The sequence below is a fragment of the Syngnathoides biaculeatus genome, chromosome 11 (assembly GCF_019802595.1).
Source record: "Syngnathoides biaculeatus isolate LvHL_M chromosome 11, ASM1980259v1, whole genome shotgun sequence".
Lineage (NCBI taxonomy): Eukaryota > Metazoa > Chordata > Actinopteri > Syngnathiformes > Syngnathidae > Syngnathoides > Syngnathoides biaculeatus.
This window is the reverse complement of record NC_084650.1, coordinates 28,869,673-28,892,947: the sequence shown is the minus strand read 5'-3', so window position 1 is coordinate 28,892,947 and position 23,275 is coordinate 28,869,673. Positions and strand designations below refer to the sequence as shown.

The following is a 23,275-nucleotide window of genomic DNA, read 5'->3' as shown; positions in this document are numbered from 1 at the left end:
CTGACAAATGTTTTTTGTTGCGCATTACCAGAATCAGGAATCAGAATCATTATAGAATCAGGGGTGGGAAAGTATAATTTTGACTTCTGACATAACAGCCACTGAAAATCCATCCATCCATTTTCTTTGCCGCTTATCCTCACAAGGGTCGCGGGCAGTGCTGGAGCCTATCCCAGCTGTCAATGGGCAGGAGGCGGTGTACATCCTGAACTGGTTGCCAGCCAATCTCAGGGCACATTGAGACAAACAGCCGCACTCACAATCACACCTAAGGGCAATTTTCAATCTTGCATGTTTTTGGATGTGGTAAAAAACTGGAGTGCCCGGGGAGAACATGCAAACTCCACACAAGCGGGGAACCCAGGACCTCAGAACTGTGAGGCCAACATTTTACCAGCTGAGCCATCGTGTTATTCCACTGAATATCTTTGACCAAAAATGCCACCAAAGTGCAGTGCCAAAACCAAACAGCCAAAACACAAGATAATGTGATGACACAAGCAGAGACTCTGGCTTGGAGAGAAATATTTTTGTTTAAGAGTAAAATTCTTAATTCTCGTGTTAATGAAATTCATCAAATAAAATGTTAAATGTATATATACAGTTGTTTATTCCACACACATTTAAATTGTATTTTTTACAATTCAATCAAGCAATGATTTAATGATAAGTGGATAGCAAATGAATTGATACATTTTAGTTAACCAAATAGCTGATTTAATGCAACAAACTTACATTCTACCATACTTTGCTCATGCCTGGTTTTAAATGTATGGCCTTGCTCTCTTAAAAAATAGTATAAATACCATGAACAATAAATGTGTTTGCCATTCCTTACTCCCATTTCTGTCAGGTACAGTATAAAGCTTCATAAAAATGTTGAACATTGTTTTCCAAAGAAAAGTTAATGTTTGCAAATATCCTTTTTGATTAAAAACAAAAATAATCACTCTGCTTTTATGAAAACTGTTTACTGTTGAGAGGCTGAAATCAGAGGGTGTATAGTTTTACATTAAACACTGCCTCCAAACAATTAATAGATTCTCAATTATTGTCAATTAGTTAGCTTATCTACTAATCTAGCAGTGTTCCTTACGCTTTCAAAGAAAACGCAATTCATTGACTTCACTGTTCACGAGCCTGCGTTGGTGTGCGTCCCAGTCTCTAGAAAGTGAAGCGCCCTGCAAAAGCCCATCAAATGCTCCACCTCTATCCTGGCCCGAGCAAGGGGAGATCCGCTTTCACAACGTGGATATGCGCTACCGTGATGGCCTGCCGTTGGTGCTGAAGGGTCTGTCTTTCAGTGTCCAGCCTGAGGAGGCCATCGGCATCGTGGGTCGCACCGGATCAGGTTGTTACCCCACAGTGTTCATCTGTTTTTTAAAACTATTTCGCCATCATATTGATACCTTATCCCCAACAGGGAAGTCTTCTCTGGGTCTGGCTCTATTCAGACTAGTGGAGCTAGCGAAGGGGTCCATCATCATTGACGGAGTCAATATTGCCCAAATTGGCCTGGACGACCTGCGGAGCAAACTAGCCATCATCCCTCAAGAGCCTGTGCTGTTTATCGGCACTGTCAGGTGATACACTGATGAAATATTTGCTCGAGCATAGTTCATACTTTGCTATCTGATAAAAATAGATTTTAGTTTATTAAAACATCCTTTATAACTGTCAACACACAACATTTCAAGGTTCATTATGGCATATACAATTAACTAGATTATGCAGGAGCCCAAGAATACTTAGCCACCTATTTGGTAGTCAAGCCAAACCAATAAGAGAACTGGTCTGATACCTTGTGGCATTTTTTGTGCCAAGAAAATATGTTGAAGTGAGTTGAGGCACTTCATTTGGACAAAACAAATGGTTTGGAGCCATTTTCTGACATTTATAAGTAACTATAAACCATTTTGGGGTTTGGCAGTAATTATTCACAGATTTTCGCTATTTGTGACAGAACACTGCATTAACTCTTGACACGGAAAGTTATTTTTGCACTTTTAATAAGAACGTCAATTTGCAGTAAAGAAATGCATCACAAAAATTTGGGATATTCTCTTTGTCCCAACTTTGTCATTTCTATACAATCATTTTTGATCCAGTAATTGTCAGCAATGAGCAATATCAACCTCATTTGCTTAAGCTCTCCTGAACTAGTGTGATGGAAACACAAACCACATGATCCACGGGAACCTTTTGCTACCAGTACCTAAAACTTCCTGGGCTGCTTGGTGGAAAAACCTCTATACATATCATTTCAATGGTAAAAGAAAGCTGCAAATTCAAACCCTGCATCTCAGAACTTTGAGGGGGCTGTACTAGCCACTATTCATTATGCTTCCCTAGTATGTTACCATATCTGTTTATCCATCAACCCATGTTCTGTACCACTTATCCTCACTAGGGTGAGGTGCACTAGGGCCTATCCCAGCGATCTTTGTGCTTGAGCTGGGGTACACCCGGAATTGGTCGCCAGCCAATTGCAGATCACATACAACAAACAACCATTCAGTCACATTCACACCTACAGAAAATTTGAGAGGCTTCAATCAACCTACCATGCATGTTTCTGGGATGTGGGAGGAAGGCGGGTGTCCGGAGAAAACCCACACAGATACAGGGAGAACACGCAAACTCCACATAGGCGGTGCCGGGATTTGAACCAGGTTCTCAGAACTGTGAGGGAGATGTGCTAACCATCCACCATGCCGTATAATTGTTTCTGCAATTGGAAAATGTTTGAGTTCTGAGTGTCTTTAATTAAATGGGTATTTGTGCAACAGGACAAATTTAGACCCATGGGATCAATATTCAGACTTGCAGATATGGGAAGCACTGGAGAAGACTCATATCAAAGAGATGGTGAGTGATGACACGTCATGCAAATATTACAGAGTAAATGAGCCTCCACTGTCACCCTGTGTGATCGCTACCCTCCTTAGGTGAGCCAGCTGCCTCACTCCCTCCACTCTGAGGTGATGGAGAACGGCGAGAACTTCTCAGTGGGAGAGCGGCAACTCCTCTGCGTGGCCAGAGCACTGCTGCGCAAGAGCAAGGTAATGATTGTTTTGTAATATTCCACATTCACCGCTCGACACTTGCTTGGAATGTATAGTTCAAAGGGTCATTTTATACTAGCACTAGATAATTTTTAAAAAAGAACAACCATTTTTCACATCCTGCTCAGTAACTTTAAGTCCACAGCTAGCTACATTGACTACATTGCCCATAGTCGTGTGCATTATCGCTCTTTAACATGCTTGAAGGACTTGGCATCCACAACTTCGGCATTTGGGCTGAAGTGGCATGCTAACTGCCAGTCGATGGTTATTGTCAGTGACATATTGCCATGACAATTATTTCCAAGTACAGTATCATCAAATCTTTACATTCCTTCCTGCGTCCCTAAGCCTACTTTCCTACATCCCTTCTTTACCTCCTTTTGTTGCACCTAAGACCTTCTTTTTTCTTTTCTTTCCTGACCTTATTCATTCCTTTGTTGGCCCCTTTCTTTCTTTCATTCTGTCTTTTCTGCCTTCCTTCCCATCGACCAGGTTTTTGTTGATGCATCCTAAAATCCTTCCTTTCATTGGTTTCATCTACTTCCTCTCTTGATTTCCACATTCCGCCCCTCCTTCCTTCCTGTTTTTTTTTCTTCATGCATCCTTAAATTCTTCCTTCTGTTGATTTAAATTTGCTTTTCTCACTCCCTGCTTTACCTTCTTTCCACCTAACAACTGCTTTTTGCTTTGTTCCTTGGTGACTCCTTCCTTCCTTCATTTCTTCTTCCCTTCCCTCACAGGCACTTTTTTGCATCCTTCCTTTGCTTGAAATTACTATACTGCCATTATTGGTACTCGTCCAATACTGCTATACAATCCACTTTCTTTGTTCTTGTTCCATTTGGGTTTTTCATGGTACCTAAAAAATAAAAACAATTCGATACGTTATACTGTATTTGGCACTCCCTCAATAAACACAATATTTTGTGATTATTTACGATAAAAAGCAATTTGCAACAACTCTAGTGGCATCTGGGATCAAATGCTCAAATGCTCACCCCTCCAGGTCCAGACGACAAATGAATGACAATTGCTTGCTGATTTAAGGATTTTACTACTCAGATCTGACGACCACATGAAAATGGCTCAGGATCCTAGCTAATGTTATCTGAAATGGAGAAAATTGGTGAGGGAGCCATTATAATGTAAATTAGATTGTAAATTATGTTACGTAAGACACAATGTCAGAATTTGGCCGATAACAAAAGATTTACTTTGTTGTTTCATTTCAAACTTGGTACGTGGCAGGCACTCGAGAGACACAATTATTTGTATTCAGGCTAAAAAAGTTACCAATAACTAAAGTAGAAATCAGATGTTTTATTGCAGCTCTGCTTTAAAAATATGTTTTGCTGCAACTGTGCTTTAAAATATATTTTGGTGCACCTGGTGGAACTTGGAACCATTGTGTAGTACTTTATACTCATCAAAGACAACACATCCAAATGCAATATTTATTGAACAATGTCCGTGTGGAATGTATCAGTGTGCGATTTCATTCTTGTAACGCTCGAGTGCAGCAGCGCAACTTGTACAGATTATTTGAGGGTAATACTAGAACTATCAGTTATTTCTGGCGCCAGAAAAGACTGCTCACCATTTATAGTGTTGCTCAATTTACTAAAAACCTTGTCCACATGGTGGAAAGTAACATTGCTGTTCCTGCTTGCTTCATTGCAAATGAGCATGACCTGCACCTTGCTCTTATTTAGAAATATTTTTTTCTGTAAATACAGGTACAACATATCTCTAAATAATGGAAGATGACTCATTTTTGGCCACTTAATCAGTCGAGTTCTGTTGATACCTTCCGCTCTTTATATTTTCACCGTCCAGGAAGTTTGTGCATGTGCCTGCCTCATTGCTCCAACACTCTGAGGTTTGTCATTGGCTGTTAGCTGTTGATTAGCTGTTGATCCGTGACAAGCATGAATTAAGGTTCGTGATCCACTGGCCTAAGTATTATATTCAAGGACAGGCATAAAAATAAGATGATCATGCAGTTGCAAGCATGGAAAATATATATTGTTATTAGTTTTGAGATTAATACATATATTAATATCCTGAATCTGCATAAATACATATCACTGTGCTATATATAGTTCAGACCTAATACAAGCAGATAAAATGTCTTCTCTAATATGCTCTTAAACATTTGCCGTATTGTCTTAGATCCTCGTGCTGGACGAGGCAACAGCGGCCATCGACACAGAGACTGACAGCCTGATCCAAGAGACCATTCGCTGTGAATTTCGCAGCTGCACGCGCCTCATCATCGCCCATCGCCTCAACACTGTGATGAACTGCAGCAAAGTCATGGTCATGAATGACGGCCAGGTGCGACACCATTGACAAAGCCAATAGCACATTGAAACAGACCTGATGGCAATGAACACTTAACAGCCACATTCTTGTGTTCAAGCAGCTATCATAGGCTGGATGCAAATGATGGCGCTAATTAGATTAGTTCAAAGAGTAAAAAACATTCCCAAGTGTACAGTGGAACGGTCCAAAAGAGCAAACCAAAATGTTCTAGAAAATAATGCCTAAAAAATCAAACTAAACATTCTCATGATGTGTAATGTGTGAGACTTCAGCTCAGTGGGAATTTATTTGGGGGAGATAGAGACTGATACCTGCCAAGAATAGCAAAAAAAAAAAAAAAGAAAATAGTATACACCACGCCTACAGTCTATTAAAAGCTCACATATATCGCAAAATATGATTGCAAAACAGTCTAGTATTATTTCAAAGTCATTTAACATTACCCTTAAAAATAAATGGCTTATTTTTTGTGAACTAAAATCATTAGAAGTGTGTGTGTGTGTGTGTGTGTGTGTGTGTGTGTGTGTGTGTGTGTGTGTGTGTGTGTGTGTGTGTGTGTATGTGCGTATGCGTATGTGTGTGTGTGTGGGTATAACAACTCTTTGTAACTTCCGCTAACAACCTCAGCTAAACTTTTCACCTCCCCAACATACAAAGAAGCATGTACTGTAATCACTTCAACAAGACTTCCTTTTACACCATTTACTGCTTCCATATTAAGCAGGGCTTTGGTGCCCTGTGGCATGTGACAGGGTGTTCCAGAGTACAGTAGGTTCACAGATAGTAACGTAAATAACGTTGCTTATGCTTAGTGCAGTTTATCAGTGTTGATGATGACTTTGTCTCATATTTGCTTTGATGGACTGAGAGATGATTAGTCAGCCCGATGCATGATTGGCAGACCATAGACGATAAAAAACAGGAAATTCCCTCTGTCGCTGTATCAACAATGCCACCTGCAAAACTTTTCTCTCCTCAGTACTCCGTCTGTTGCATCTGAACATGTTGGACTCATATTTCTTGCATAAAACTCGCCAAAACTGATGATATTGAGCAGGATTCTCACCATGTTGACGAGGAATAACACAGTAGATTAAGTGCTTTCTTCAAGTGGCCGTGGAACTGCTTCTTAGGTCCACTGTGAGGGTGAACTCCAGCTTCCCAGTATTTTAAAAAGATCAATCTTGGGCAGTTGGTTTCCCAGCATCTGAAAGATGTAGCCTAACTAGGGCAGAGGTCTCCTCAGAATGTTGGAGTCCACAGTAATGATTCCCACCTATAGGACTTTTGCATGGGGAAATTCTGCCCTTCCAGGAGAGGCTGAGATTCCATATAACATGTCATTGAAAGCACCAATGACTAACATGTATACTGAATCCCCCTGCCCCAGTATAAGTCTTATTTTGATTTAGTTTTATTGGAAGCAACAGTTAGGGATGGTTTTTCAATATTTTAAATTGTAGATAATTTATCACGCTGTTTTCATTGTCGCCACCTGTCAACATCAAAGTCTGCGCTCACTCTGACGCCCCAACCATACAAAAAGTCTTTAATGCTTCACACAAAATCATCATCTGCGGTTATGCCAACTTCATAATAGCTTTCTCAAAAGTGTCAGAGCCAGGACTAATGGAATAAATAAAAAATAAAACACACTTACCTTCATGGGTGACCACCAAAGCATTACACTCATCCATTTAAAACAAAATTCGCTTTCTCAAATGTATCTTACCTTCCTATTTTCACTCATTATTGTGTAAAAAAAAAAAAAAACATCCAGACTTTTAATCTTGAGGTGATATTTGCTGCATGGCTCCCACAGTGAGTGGTCAACAGCGTTCATGGATTTTTTTCGAGCCATTTTCCACACTATAAATTTTGTGCAGCCCCTTTTGTCTTGGCCTCCTGAAGCATCTCTACATTAAACAATTTATTTCTACTGAAGCATCTTTACACTTTTATGAACTTATTTCTGTGTTGTGTCACCTGACAATTGCAGAACCAGTATCTGCTCCCAGAGTTGTTTTTCTTCCTGCCGTCACAGAATTCCAAAGGACCTTCAACTAGCTTTGTTCTTGCTTTTGTTCTTGTTGAAAAAAGATGAACTGATTACTTGAAAAAAAGATGATGCAGGTCAGAAAACAATAGAGCGATGACTCTTGACACTGTAAAGAGTCACACATTCATGAATAATACCATCCATTCATTTTCTTAGCTGCTTATCCTCACAAGGATCGCGGGGAGTGCTGGAGAACTATCCCAGCTGTGAACGGGCAGGAGGCGGGGTACACCTTGAACTGGTTGCCAGCTAATCGCAGGGCACATTCAGAGGAACAGCCACACTCACAATCACATCATCACGCAATTTAGAGTGTCCAATTAATGTTGCATATTTTTGTGATGTGGGAGGAAACCGGAGTGCCCGGAGAAAACCCACGCAGGCACGGGGAGAACATCCAAACCCTACACAGGCGGGTCCGGGATTGAACCGGGATCTTAGAACTCTTGAGGCCAATGCTTATATGCCATATGGTCTAATATAATATTCTAGCAGTAACAGCGTCAACTCTTGTGGAAAGGCTTTCAACAAGGTTTGGGAGTGTGTTTATGGGACTTTTCCCTTATTCTTCTAGAAGAACATTTGTGAGGTAGCATACTAATGCTGGATAAAGCCGGTCTCAGTCTCAGTTCTAAATCATCCCGAAGGTGTTCTATCGGGTCCCAGTCAGAACTGAGTGCTTCTTCTTGTTCTTTTCCTTTCGGCTTGTCCCGTTAGGGGTTGCCACAGTGTGTCATCTCAGATGAACGCACATTTTTTTGGCACAGTTCTTACACCGGATGCCCTTCCTGATGCAACCCCTCTGCATTTAGCCAGTGAGAGAAGTTTACAGCACCTGGTATTCCCAGGCAGTCTCCCGTCCAAGTACTAACCAGAGCCAAACCCACTTAGTTTCCAAGATCTGAAGAGATTGGGCGTTCTCAGGGTTGCAGGGCCGTAACCCCAGTCAGGACTGAGTGCAAGCCAGTCAAATTCATCCACACTAGACTAGCCATGTCTTTATGGTCCTTGCTTTGTGCACTGTTGCACAGCCATGTTGGAAGAGGAAGTAACAACTCTCAATTGTTCCCACAAAGTTGGGAGCATGGAATTGTCCAAAATCTCTTTGTATGCTGAAGCATTCAGAGTTCCTTTCACTTGAAGTTAGGGGCCATGACCAACTCTTGAAAGACAACCTCACCAACCCCCTCTCCACCAAAATTTACACCTGGCACAATGCAGTCAGATAATTACTGATCTCCTGGCAACCACCAAACCCAGACCTGTCCATCAGATTGCCAGATTGAGACGCGCTATTCGTCTTTCCAGAGAATCCGTCTCCCCTAGTGATATCTTTTAACTATGCGCTTCAACATCTGCTGCACCCACTCCGTATGTCTACAGGGCCCAACATGCTGAGCTGCCATCGTTCCCAAACACTTTCACGTTTTTTACAACATTGCTGACGGTCGACTGTAGAATTTTTAAGGAGTGAGGAATCTTCATGGCTGGACTGGTTGAATGCAGTTCCACAATGGAATTAACTGAGGTCCTGAGAGCGATCCATTCTTTCACAAATGTCTGCATGTCTTGATACTTGGTTTTATACACTATGGCCATGGAAGCGATTGGAGCACTTTATTTCAATTAGTTCAATGGGTGAGGACTTCTGGCAATATATGTCCTTATCTTAACACTATTTTGACATAATGCGCATGCATACACTGATCACGGAACCGTGGTCTCACTTGAGACAATACTCTGCAGAACTAGTTGCCCGACGGCCATGAAGAGCTGCAAGGATAGTCATGCCAAACTCGGACTGCGGCAGATTTGAATAAAATCCAATGCCCAATTTCCTTGCAATTGTACATTGAAAAATGTTCTTAAACTGTTGGACTATTTGCTCATGTAGTTATTCACAAACAGGTAAACCTCACCCAATCCTTGCCTTGAACAACTGACCCTTTTGGGGATGCTCCTTGTATACCCGATCATAACAGTCACCTCTTTGCAGTTAACCTGGTCAGTTGTGGAATTTTCCAAGTGTGTTTTCTTATAATTTCTCAACTTTCCCAGCCTTTAGCTGCCCCTTTTTGAACATGTTGCAGGCATCAATTTCAAAATGAAGAAAATTTGCAAAAGAAACAAAACAAAAACAAAAACAATCAGTTTCAGATTAAATATCTTGTCTTTGAACGTTGCTTGAAAAAGATTTGTGAATCATTGTAGTCTGGTTTTGTGTACGTTTTAATAATGTCTCAACTTCAATGAAATTTGGCTTTGTACCTTCAACACTGGTGGAAAGCGAAAGGCCACACAACAGGTGGGTTCGTACCGAGGATCTTGCACAGCACAAACGCAAATTCATTTTAATAAGCAAGGACTAAAGTAAACGGACAGCATGCTGGACACAGCAATTAGTAAAATGCCACAAAATACCCGTATTTGAATAGAGAGGATTTTATCAGCAATGTTGTCACGATTAGCTATTGTGGGCAATTTTCCAAATCGAGCCGGCCAGAAAAACAAAACTTTGTCGAGTGTGACAAAATCGACTAACGATCCGACCCGAATGAAAAGTCAGTTTGAGTTCATTAATTTTATGTATCTTGTGACATAGCAATGACAACTCTCCTACAGCACACATTTATGTCGAACAACTGGATTGTGTATTGTGACCAGCGCTTTACCTCCCTTACTAACTGTTGCAAACATACTTGGGCACTGTTGTCAATATTTATTCACACATACAAATCGATGTTTACCAAAGCTTTAGCTCATGGAGAGAATATCTACTTGTTTACGTACAAACATTAATGCTAGCATGATCTTGCAAGGCTACATAAGATGTTGCCTCCTTGCAAGCTGCACTGTGTTAAAAGTACACATGAACAAGCTCTTCTTGAATCGACAGCCCATTCCCGAGCACTGGTGACACCACGTTTTTCCCTTTTGTTCTTTTTTTTCCCCCAAAACAATATAGTGAAGAAAACAAGTATTTCAACACCCTGCTCTATTGCAAGTTCTCCCACTTAGAAATCATCGAGGGGTCTAAAATTTTCATCATAGGTGCATGTCCACTGTGAGAGAGATAATCTAAAAAGAAAACTCCAGAAATCCCAATGTATGATTTTTTTAATGATTTATTTGTGTGATACAGCTGCAAATAAGTATTTGAACACCTATCTATCAGCTACAATTCTGACCCTCAAAGACCTGTTAGTCTGCTTTTAAAAGTCCACCTCCAATCCATGTATTATCCTGAATCATATGCACCTGTGTGAGGTTGTTAGCTCCATAAAGACACCTCTTAATCCCATACAATCAATAAGACTCATGCAAGAGCAAAGAGCTGTCCAAAGACACGAGAGACAAAATTGTACAACTCCACGCGGCTGGGAAAGGCTACAGAGAAATTGCCAAATAGCTTGGTGAAAAAAGGTCCACTGTTGGACCAATCATTAAAAAATGGAAGAGGCAAAACATGACTGTCAATCTCAATCAGAGTGGAGCCCCATGCAAGATATCCCCTCGTGGGGTCTCAGTGATCCTTAGAAAGGTGAGAAATCAGCCCAGGACTACTCGACAGGACTTGGTCAACCTGAAAGCTGGGACCGTTTCCGAGGAGACTGTTGGCAATACACTAAGACGTCATGGTTTAATTATTATGCACGGCACGGAAGTTCCCCTCCTTAAACCAGCACATGTCAAGACCTGTCTCAAGTTTGCCAATCACCATTTGGACGATACAGATGAGTCATGGGAGAAAGTTTTGTGGTCAGATGAGACCAAAATTGAACTTTTTGGTCTTAATTCCACTTACCGTGTTTGGAGGAAAACGAATGATGAGTTCCATCCCAAAAACACCATCCCTACTGTGAAGCATAGGGGTGGAAGCATCATGCTTTGGGGGTGTTTTTTTGCACATGGGACAGGATGCCTGGACTGTATTAAGGAGACGATGACCGCTGCCATGTATTGTGAGATTTTGGGAAACAACTTCTTTCCCTCAGTCAGAGCATTGAAGATGGGTCGTGGCTGGGTCTTTCAACCTGACAATGACTCGATAACCAAGGAGTGGCTCCGTAGGAAGCATATTAAGGTTTTGCCATGGGCTAGCTAGTCTCCAGACCTAAACCCAATAGAAAATCTTTGGAGGGAGCTGAAACTCCGTATTTTTCAGCGACAGCCCAGAAACCTGTCTGATCTACAGAAGATCTGTGTAGAGGAGTGGGTCAAAATCCCTCCTGCAGTGTGTGCAAACCTGGTGAAATACTACAGAAAATATTTGACCCCTGTAATTGCAAACAAAGGCTACTGCACCAAATCTTAACGGGTTTTCTCAGTGGTTCAAATACTTATTTGCAGCTGTGTTACAAATAAATCGTTAAAAAAAAATCATACATTGTGATTTCTGGATTTTTCTTTTTAGATAATCTCTCTCACAGTGGACATGCATCTACGATGAAAATTCCAGATCCCTCCATGATTTCTAAGTGGGAGAACTTGCAATATAGCAGGGTGTCCAAATACTTATTTTCTTCACTTTATGCATTTCTTACCACAGTGTTTCCCAACCTTTCCTGAGCCATGGCACATTTTAAATTTCAAAAATCTCATATCACTTCTCACCGTGCTTATCTTTCCGTGCTGCATGGGTTTTCTCTGGGGGCTGTGGTTTCCTCCCAGATCCCAAAAACTTGCCCGGTAAGTTAATTGAAGTCTCTAAATTGTTTGTAGGTGTGAATCTGAGTGTAAATAACTCTTTATATGTGACTTGATATTAGCTGGTCACCAGTTCGGGAGGTACCCCACCTCTTGCGAAAGGTCATCTTGGAATGGCTCCAGCATGTGCGATAAGTGCTATGGAAAATGGATGAATGAATTGAACCTGCACCCACAAAGCTATCATTCGATTTTATGAATACCTAACAAGTGGATTCTAACTCCTACCATCTAGTGGAAGAGCATTTAATTGTTCTGGCTGTCACTGTACATCCCTGGCATAGATATAGTAGATGAGCATCCTCACTTGTATATGCTGGAGCCAATTATCCCAGCTAACTTTGGGAGAGAGGATACACCTTGAATTGGTCGGCAGCCAATTGGAAGGTCACATAAACCATTCACACTTACATTCACATCTACGGGCAACTTTGTGTTCAGTACACGTTTTTGGGATGTGGTAGGAAATCGGAGTACCTGGAGAGAACCTATGCAAACACAGTGAGAACTTTCAAACCCCACACAGGCAAAGGCCTGGATTTGAACCCCAGCCCTCAGAACTTTCATGCTGATGGGCTCACCAGTCATCCATGATGCCCCCAATAGATGAACAAAAATACATTTGTTTTAGAAGATAATTAATCATTTTACTACCAATTAAGGGAAATTTGACAATTTCCCATGGCACACCCGATGATGGTTTATGGTAACCTAATGTGTTGCAGCACAATGACTGGGAATCACTGTTTCATACAGTGAGTTGGTTTCTGTTTGCATTGTGATTCTGATGATTTTTTTTCTTAATCCTCTTTTTTTCCCCCAGATCTTGGAGTTTGATCACCCTTCCGTCTTGCTTTCAAATGAAAACTCCAGATTCAGAGCCATGATAGCAGCATCAGAAAACCAAAGCACATGAAAACCTAGAAAATCTGGATGCTATGCATGCATAAAAATACAACGAAATAACCCTGTGGTGGGGTTAAAATATATACATACATACAGTAAGTTGTTATGATAGCAATGGCAATGTGACAATGATGACCAAAACCAAAGATCCTGGGACCATGTTTTTCTGGACACCATCTCACGGTACAAAGGATGGCTTTCGTACCATGGTACCTACAAGCCAAAACTTTGTAAAACACTGCAAATGAAATAGAGCGAGAACTCTGTTTACGGCACTTTATGGTAGTCATGTTGACATGTTTCTTTTTGTTCCTCTGCCTCCGAGAGGACCGGTACTTAGTTCTTGTCACAGTATTATTAGATGTTACCTTCAAAGATGACAATGTCAATAATGATTGTTTTATTTTAGTTCGCGTGTAATTATGACAAAACATGTTCATGAGGCACTTAAGTCACCTTCAAGGTTTTTCTTAGCTGTTTTTTAAATGTGCCTAGAGCTGTGCAAATGTTACAATTAGCCATTTTGTTAAACACTGCATGTCGGTACTGTTATGCTGAAAATACTTAATCTAGATGCTGGAATTCCAATTATGCACCTGTTGTTTTGTAAGGCCACGCGCAGCACAGTGCGTGTATCTGTAGCTAAGTCAATACGTGTTTTCACAAAAGCCGAGGATTGTAGTTGTCTGCCTTATACTGTATGATTGCGCTCAACAATCTTGATGTTTTTGATTGCATTGCTGCATTTTCCAGATTGCCTTTTGTACACTGAGTTTGAACTTCCAATGTGTACTTTTTGTAAAGGGTTGAGTTTATTCAGAGGAATTATTTTGTTTTATTTGCCAATAAAAGTTTTATTGTACTAGCGTCACTATATGATTATTATTGATTTTTTTTTTTTAAAGATTTTCCGGCACATAGTATACTAATATTGATTCTTGCTGCAGATACAGCCTGTAGATATATTTTTGCAAAAGATTTTAAAATCCCTAAAGTAAAAATACAGACACTTTCCCAAAAGAATTTATATCATGGAAGTTTATTTATTTCCATAATTCCATTCAAAAGTTAAACTTTCATATATATTCTGGGCTGACAATTTGAACAATTTCAAGTATTTGTTTATTTTTACATAATTTAGGCTGCTAGGTCATAAAACTTATGAAATCAAGATTTCAAAAAATTTGAATACTTGAATAAAATATTGTAATATTTTGGAAAGGGTCTATAAATGTCTTCTAAATTGGACACACCACAGAGATTGCTTCCTGACTTCCATATTTCTTTGTGTTATGTTTACAAAGTTTCATGTATCGCTGTTGTTTCATTTAAAAACTCAAACATTCACTGGTTCACTTTTTTATTTGCTATTACTTTGGTCATTTGAGCTTACAGCTAACAAAAACCCATATTTCACCATCTCCAAGAAATTAGAATGTGACATAGGTCAAAAAGATTTCAATATGGAAATTAGGTTGGAATTGTGGTCTTCCAAGAACTATTCTGTGTTGAATTTATGATTTATGCTTTTCACTTTTGGAACTGTAGTCCTCAATGAATTCTCTGGTAGCATTTTAAATTTTTTAGATGCACCTTTAAAATGAGGCTTCAAAATCCTTGGTGTTCTGCCTTTGTCTGTGTGGCGTGTGACGTGTGCACACTCAAGGCCAACAATGAGGCACTCTAAACCATCCGTCCATTATCTGAACCTCATAATGATCATATCGGATCAATCATCGTGAGGATAAGCGTCTAAGAAAATGGATAGATGGATGGATGTTTAGTAAACCTAATCATTCCACACTGGTTAAAGGCAGATCTGGACCTAACTCTAATTGTGCTAACCCGTCAGCCACCATGGTATCCAGTCTCATCCAGCCACAAATATTGCAGAGATCAAGATTTATATCCAATGACACTTTCTTGTCTTGCTGAAATTACCTCATTTTAGTTAGTTCCTTGACTCAGCTTTGGAAGGCCAGAACATAGAAATGATCAGAATTAGTTCCAGCTTCATTCGCCAAGTGTTTTACAAGACACAATGAATTTGTCTCTGGTAGTTTGAGCCACTCTACTATGACAACAAACAGACACTATGACAAAATATACTGTATATTTAGGACATAAAAAACACCAATATGGACAATCATTGAACAATGAAAGTCTACTACCAGCGGGGTGATTCTGTTGATATAATGGTATTATGTAAATGATGCTGTGTCCTCAAGCAATAGGTTAACTTCAGGAGGTCCAGCAGGTGTCCTTGAGTTGGTCCAGCATGAGGCATTCAAAGGACTTCATGGCTGCAGATGTCAGGGTGAGAGGCCACAAGTCTGTCTTAAAATTGGAGGTTTCTTGGGGACTCGGATGACGGTGAAGCCTTTGAGTCAGGATGGGACTAAACATAGCTCCCAAGATCTATTGAAGGTGCTTGCCTACTTCCCGATTGCTGGCACAATACCTTAACGTACAAGTTTAATGCATTCTGTGATAATGCTTTTAACTCAAATAATTTTACCCACAATGCAATTCCAAACCCTCCCCTGCCCTCCCCCCCCGAAAATAAACTCAAGTGTCTGGCCCTCAGGGTCGGTCTGGTTGTCCAGGCCACCAGACATCAGGGGCTTGGTTGGGCAATCAAGAGGTCGGCCAGGATGCATAGCACCAGAGTTTCCACAGGGTCATTCAGGCGGATGGCCATGATGGCAAAACAATGGCAGGAGTTAGGCAATAGGGTCAGGTGGTACTGGATTAGCACCACCAGTGCAAGGACAGGTGGCGGCCCTTGAATGAACGCGGCCAGAGAAGGGTGGGGTGGCAGCCACTGGATTAGCACCCCCGGACTAGGATTGGGTCGTGGCCGCTGGACTACCACCATCGCAGTGAGGATGAGCGGCAAGCGCTGGATGAGCACCGCCAGAGCGAGGATGGGTGGTGGCTGTTGGACAAGTGCCACTGGAGCCTGCTACAACTTCCAAGGATCAGGGATGGGTTCTGGAGTCACTTCCTCCATCTGCTGCCATTGCAGTTTGGATACATAGGAAAAAAAGAGAGGCAGAGTGCACAGGGACTCAGGAAGGCGAATTAGGGTTTACATGTGGTACGGTACAAGGCGACAAAAAAGGCACGGAATGAGGTGTCTTGCGGGGTAGGTTTGGATGGACCAGACTTAGTTGGAGGCATGGAACAATGTCTGGTAACTGGTGAATATTAAACTACTTGGAAACAGGTACAGAAAAACAGGAAGACAAAATTTGCCCTTTTTTTGGGCACCACCACTGCTCACCACACAGCAGTTCGGTATAGATGGCCAAATGTGTGCCCAAGTAAAGGTCAGAGGGAAAGGACGAAAGCTTGTATTCGCAGGGGTTGGAAAAGGGAAAACGTGACAACCACTTACAAAGATGGGACAAACTAGGGAAGGAACCAGAAAAGTCAAAATAGGTGTCAGGATCAGACAGGAGGTTACTGAAATCAGGGGCATCTTCACAAAAAAAAAAAAAATTAATCTAAAAAAAACATGAAGCTAAAACGTTAGAGAGTAGTGAATGGCAATTAAGGGACGTGGGAGACACCGGTGAAAATGACAAAGAAGATGGAACAATTATTTTATATATATATATATATATAAAATTTATTTTATGTTATTGGAGGAGGGTAGGTATGGTTGACAGGCTATAGGCGTTGGGTGGGGGATGCCATGTACTTACCGTTGGGTCTTCCTTGGGTCAGTTCACTCTCTCATAGCTTGGGTTTTTGAGGACAAGGAAGGCAAAACATGAAGGACCCAAGCGCAGGGAGGCAAGACAGGAGGAAAAATGTCAAAGAAGGATCAAGGAGATTTTGCTGACTCAACAAAAGTCCAAAACATCAAACATCTAAATGAAAAGTGAGGAGGAAAGAAAAGAAGAAAATAAAGACTACGAAATAAAGAAAACTTACTTGTAATAGAACTGATGACATCAACATGTGACACTAACTGACTGACAATAAACTGACAAGAACTGAACAAAACCAGGGAACTAAATACACACAAATTGACGGGACACAGAGGAAAACCTGGATAAGACCCAAATGGCTGGAGGGAGCTAAGTGGTTGACACAAGGTAGAAGGTTAGTGAAAACAGCTGGGCGCAATACCTAAATGAGCTCACAAAACAAACAGACATGTAAACCATGGGAAACAGGAAAACATGAAGCAAAACACAAAACAATCTAAACCAAAACACAGACCATGAGAATCAGAACTTCCATTGGATCTTTTACTTTAAATGTCAGAGGACAGAGATGTTGACATGTTCTTGATAACTCTATAACCCCTTTACGAACTACATCTGCCAATTTGAACTGATTATAAAGCTGATACTGTATATAGAAAGGCTTTGCAGAAAGCATTGGATACAGAAGCTGAAACCAGTTGCTGTGCCAACTATTTTTCCTACAGCCATTGGGACCTCAATCGCGAGCAAGAAAACTAAATCTCGTTACCGCCACGGTGCACCAGCGCAGACAAGAGGTGAGGATTTCCCTGTATATATATCTACGACTATATTATTGTTACTATGCACTGGGAAGTAGGAAAAAAAAAAACACCCACACAGTGCTATTCAGTACTGTCATCTGTACTCTTGGCTTTATGAGAAGCCAAAGACACGGCAAAGACTTTTTGTCCTCTGAGTTATAAAGGTGCTTCAGCAAGGGGCACACAATACAGTACGCATGTAATATGCATGTATTACATAACATAAACAATCCAAATATGAATTTTAACTGACCCCACTTAGTCTTCTGAGCTTTAGTGACTGCTATACTATTGTATACAATATTAACTTTTGTAATAGCTTCTGGTCTCAAAAAGTGTAAGGATAACACAAAAAACAAAAATAAGAACATATTAAAATCAAAATTTAAAAAAAATCATAGAACTGCAGAAAGATGTCGCTTCATCCTAGCTGAGTGAGCGCGGGCGTGGGGGTGTGGGGTACACCCTGAACTAGTCTCCAGCCAATGGCAGGGCGTATCGAAAGCAACAAGCATTCGCACTGACATGTAAGTCTTACTTTGAAACAAGGGAAAGTCGCCGGAAGTATTCGTGGTCCTCAGAGCTGGCTTCAAACTGGCAGGAGGAGGAAAGCAAGCAAAGCATTGGTTGTGATGCCGCTGGATGATGGCTGCCTTCGGAATCCTCAGCTACGAACACCGGCCGCTAAAGCGGCCCCGGCTGGGGCCTCCAGACGTGTATCCGCAAGATCCCAAGCAGAAGGAGGTCAGACAATTTTCCGTCCTTTGCGTTGAAGTGGACGCGGGACGTTTTGGTGGAAGTGGCTGTGTGTTAGCTGCATGGCTAAGCATAGTTAGCAGCGCTAGCCTGCGTGAGCTAGCCCCCCTCCGGAGACGACTCGGGCCTGGGCAATAACAATGAACATCACCGCACCAGAGTTGTCACTTCCCGAGCTTGGCCGACACGTCCTATCACGAATGGGCTTGATTAAACACAACACTTTCACTATTTTAGCACAACATCTTTGCGCTTTTTGTTCGTTTGTTTTTGTGGTGTGGGGATTTACATAATTGTTTGGCTCATGATTTGCTAAGTGGTGTTGGGGGTTAAAAGTTAAATATCGGCCTGTTAGTTGACTAACTATTTTAACTTTGAACGCCTGTCTGCCTATCGTGGGTACTTTTTTTTTTTATAGCTCCTGTTCTATTCTTAATCACAGGTTATTTGTGGGTGCGAACGACCTGGATTGGATGTTAATCTGAGGACAGTGCTGCAACACATTCATTATAATTATAATATTCACTCGCTAGTTTTAGAGTGACACCAAATATAGCAATGAATTTTAATCAAATATCCATGCATCGATTTTCCAGACTGCGTATGCTTTATAGGTTCGCTGGAAAGCTAGAGCCTATCCCGTCTGAGGCAGGATACATACTGTTAACCCTGGATTGGTCACCAGTCAATCGGCACTTCCTCCCCACTGTTAGAAAACAGTACGGTCGTTCACAGAACACCAAGTTAGTAGTCAAGGACTTGGCAGTGTTGCGAGACTCAGAGCATGGCATTTTTCATTGAATTTACAAACGGGGTCTCTAAAATTGCCCATCAGCCCACACGTCTCCGATCTTCCTTGAACAGCTTCCATGGTCATTTTACCACTCTTTCTCCCCAGTCAAAATAGACAGAATGCTACCTTCTGAACAGTCCTAAATGTAGCAGACTCCCCGTAGAGTGCATTTTTAAACGCACCCCAAAATTGCAGTGTTAGCTCATATTAGCATTATTTAACTGTTATCTAGAGGCGGAACCATTAATTGACAAGTTATCAGTTATCATATTAAACAATTATTTTAATAAACGATTCATCATTTAGACTATTTCTTTTTAAACTTAAAATTGTCCCATTCCAACAGAACATATTCTCAGTGTTATGAATTGTAATCCTCCATGACTGATGACAGACTGATGTTACAGTATTTGTGTTTAATCAAAATACTATATTTTCAAACGTCTGGTTTTACTTTGGAAAAGAACGGTAAAACTGTTTGACTGTTTTCTGACATGTTCTGGCCCAAACCAGGACCTAAATTAGATCGCATTGTCAACTAGAATAATGTCCAGTTTTTTTTAAATGAATGGAATTGGTTTTATATCTAATTCATTGATTAAAGAAAAAAAAAGATAGATCAAAGAGAAGGTTTATGGTGAGGGAAGACATGAGGGCAGTTGGGGTTAGAGACGAAGATGCAGGAGATAGGCTAAGATGGCAAAAGATGACACGCTGTGGCGACCCCTAATAGGAAAAGAAGAAGAAGAATGAATCATTAAAATAATCGTTAGTTGCAGGCATAGTTTTACCACCATTTGCTTGTGATTATGTTGGTAATGGGTTAGTGTTAGTTAATGTTGATGACATAAATTGTGGGGATGGATTGATATTTGTATTTGATGTCATGCGCCACACCACCACACAAATGCAAAAGTGTAATTTGGTACCCTGGTGATGAAATTCTGCCTCCCTGACCAATAGGGGCTCACCAACCTCTATGGGTGCTCATCTGCAGTGTTGTTTTTGTAACCTAGTCATTCATAACTAGGGTCGGGTATAATTTCATTTTAAGTGATTCCGATTTTGTTAGTTCGATTCTGGTTCCAACAGATTCTCAATTCCAATTCTTTTAGGGGGCTGGGTCAAACATTTTGGTAGGTTTAAATAAAGGGTGTCCAAACTATAAACTTCCATTTTCTTTGCCGCTTACAGCATAGACTAAAATGTACGTTTGACTTGAGGTTCTTTATAACCCGTGTCAATATCAAACCTATGAACTAAAAGGCAATATATGTGGAATCAGCCATATTGAGCTGATATTTATTCATTGTTTGATCTAAAAGTTAAATATATCATTAAGTTATTTTAACAGTTTTATTTTATCTTACCAAGTTGACTGAGACTTCACTGACAGCACTGTTAAAAATATTTAAATTTATTAATTAAATGTTAAAATTATTTTAACAATGATAAATAGCTGCCCCTGTATTCTGGTTCATATGTGTAAGTTTTAACTTGATTTAGGTATGTTGCTTTTTATTTTGAAGCGTACGCACTGGAACTCAGCATTTTGGCACTAAAAATAACTTCACATAGCACTGATGATTGTGATTTTATATTTATATATTATATATATATATATATATATATATATATATATTATGAATGGAACCAAATGCTATAACACACTAATATCTTTCCCTGAATTCTGTCCCAATTCATTGTGATCTAAAGTTGCTACGGTGCTGTTTTAGCCCAGTGTTAATCTCACCCCCCCCGTCATTGGCACCAATATTGGTTTGAAGACTAAAATAAACGTAAAGAATCTTTAGTGCAAAAGTGCAAGCAACTATTTACTTTGTTAGCTGTCTCAATTTTGGCATAGACGTATTCTATTGTTTCACTCACCCCATTGATGGAGTGTTGACTTCACTGAAACATGAAAGCCTCCTTTATGATTGTACACATTTCACTTTACCCTCCTTGTTGAGTGTCAAATGAGATATTGCTTTGAACTTTTTTAAAATATATTTTCAGTTAATTTAATTGTTGATTTCTTCCAGACAGCCATAATAATTGAACAATAAGAAAAACTTCTTTCTGAAGTGCAGTGATTTACATTTTAAAAAACTCTGTGAACAGAAAATGCAGAAATGTAACGTATCAATTTATCTTGCTGGTCCCTATAAACTTCCATGTTTTATCTGAAAATGGCAGAAGCAACAGCAGCACTCCAGACACAAGTTTCCTATTTATATAAAATACATTAAAAGCTACATTTTCCAAAATGTCCCCTTTAAATTGAAACAATCCACTTTTGACCACTCATTTGTTTCCCCTTCACCCCCAGGATGAGCTGACTGCATTGAATGTGAAACAAGGATTCAATAACCAGCCAGCTGTGTCTGGTGATGAACACGGCAGTGCAAAAAATGTCAACTTCAATCCCTCCAAGGTGAATATTTTTTAACCTACTATGTTTCTCCCCATACTTAGATATGGTCTCTACTTGACATTTTGTCCTACTTCACAGATCAGTTCCAACTTCAGCAGCATCATCGCTGAAAAGCTGCGTTACAACACCTTTCCCGACACAGGCAAGCGTAAACCGCAGGTCAATCAGAAGGATAATTTCTGGTTGGTCACTGCCAGGTCGCAGAGCTCTGTCAATAACTGGTTCACGGACTTAGCTGGCACAAAACCACTAACGCAGCTGGCCAAAAAGGTAAGAAGACTGTAAATGGAGGTGTCTGGAATTCTTATTTAGGGATTGATTACAATTGATTTGACAGGCAGCGGCATCAGAATGACTTGATTTGCTCGGTTCATCTATTGTCTTTGGCGTTGAGTTCTCCTCCATTGTTCCTAAATGGCAGGAGTCATGTCTGGGGAATAAAGTCAATAAAACTGATTTTGATCTGATTCTGAAAAGTCACATATTTTGGGTATTTCGACCTCTGTAGATTGGATGGACAAGGGCTCACTGTACGAGGAAAAAGTTGGTTTGGTAAAATATGGCCATTAAATGTTTTGACAGATAAGACTCTTTTCTCATATGCCCACTCACGGCATTTACTTTGACAAGTGCAGATGGGTGAAAGCTTTGATGTGGACAAATGCATTTTTGTGATAATCTTAATTTAACTGTTCAGGGGCTCCTCTCTTTATGACTGAGATGTGTTCCTACAGCAGTGACATAACACAAACCTACGCTGATGGAGTAGTAAAATCATATAATTAGGCTATGTTCACACTGAAGGGCATGATGCCCAATACGAATTTTTTGTTAAACCTTATCTTTTTATGTAGTCGTTCAGTTAGAAGAACAAATGACTTCTACTGGAAATGGAATCCACCTCTGACGTCACATGCACACAAACACGAGGCACCGTGTTGATTGAAGTAAATAAGACCCCTCACGTACGTCTCATAATGACGCTTTTGTAGTAATTTCAATGGTTTTGTGCACCACGAGCCAGCATTTTCTTACATTTATCAATTCTTCTCTTCACTGCTGACATTTTTCTGCTTCCTTGCTGATTGCCACGTCTGTTTGTCGAACAATTGTGATCTTTTTCACTCTTAGATGAATATATGGATGAGCAGGTTGGATGACCATCATGTCCATATTGCACTCATTTTGCATCCATATCTAATTTATGTAGAAAAGAGGCCTTCCTTCTATGTGGAAAAAACAGAACTGTACACAGTGACATGAAAGAAATCCTGTACATGTCACATGGGGGGAAGAGGCCATTTAACCTGCAGTGTGAACATAGTCTTACGTACATGTGGATAAGGTTTTTGGTACCCCTGTGTTAATGAAAGGAAAATCCACAGTGGTCACAGAAATAACTTTTTTTCTGACAAAAGTAAATAAGAAATAAAAAATGCTGAAAATCAAATAAAAAAAATTATTAATCAAATAATACTTTAACCATCAGCCTTCATGTCATCTTTACAGGTTCCATGACTGCTCTACATGTAACAAATAGTGGTATCAGTCCTGGTAAATGTAATTTAAGGTACGCAGGCTTAAAGAAACGCACGCAGAGAGAAAAGAAGGCATCTCTATTAGGTTTGGGGTTGCAATTTATTCACATGGAAGACACCTCCCATGATTAATTTGGGCACCCTCTGCAAAGAAATATAACATT

The 23,275-nt window shown here is 40.3% G+C and overlaps 2 protein-coding genes and 1 long non-coding RNA gene across 6 annotated transcripts in view; 2 read left to right on the top strand and 1 right to left on the bottom strand.

Moving 5' to 3' along the window:
• The window catches only part of wu:fb13g09 (ATP-binding cassette sub-family C member 5), a 59,103-nt gene extending 45,176 nt beyond the window's left edge, over positions 1–13,927 (top strand). For all 4 annotated transcript variants that reach the window (XM_061834989.1, XM_061834991.1, XM_061834988.1 and 1 more), the window contains 6 exons: positions 1,162–1,351; positions 1,424–1,583; positions 2,790–2,868; positions 2,949–3,062; positions 5,241–5,405; positions 12,983–13,927. In XM_061834989.1, the coding sequence (XP_061690973.1) occupies positions 1,162–1,351; positions 1,424–1,583; positions 2,790–2,868; positions 2,949–3,062; positions 5,241–5,405; positions 12,983–13,075 (801 nt within the window). In that variant the 3' untranslated portion in view covers positions 13,076–13,927. The remainder of the gene's footprint in view (positions 1–1,161; positions 1,352–1,423; positions 1,584–2,789; positions 2,869–2,948; positions 3,063–5,240; positions 5,406–12,982) is intronic.
• Positions 13,928–14,240: 313 nt separating this feature from the next.
• LOC133508645 (uncharacterized) lies at positions 14,241–17,508 on the bottom strand. Its single transcript, XR_009797110.1, has 3 exons — positions 17,008–17,508; positions 16,776–16,812; positions 14,241–16,081 (listed from the first exon to the last, which is right to left on the bottom strand). It is a non-coding gene; the product is annotated as an uncharacterized LOC133508645 (long non-coding RNA).
• Positions 17,509–18,084: 576 nt separating this feature from the next.
• Positions 18,085–23,275, top strand: part of med12 (mediator complex subunit 12) — a 54,456-nt gene continuing 49,265 nt past the window's right edge. The window contains 3 exon segments of the mRNA XM_061834891.1: positions 18,085–18,331; positions 21,469–21,573; positions 21,652–21,843. Coding sequence (XP_061690875.1) covers positions 18,230–18,331; positions 21,469–21,573; positions 21,652–21,843 — 399 coding nt within the window. The 5' untranslated portion in view covers positions 18,085–18,229.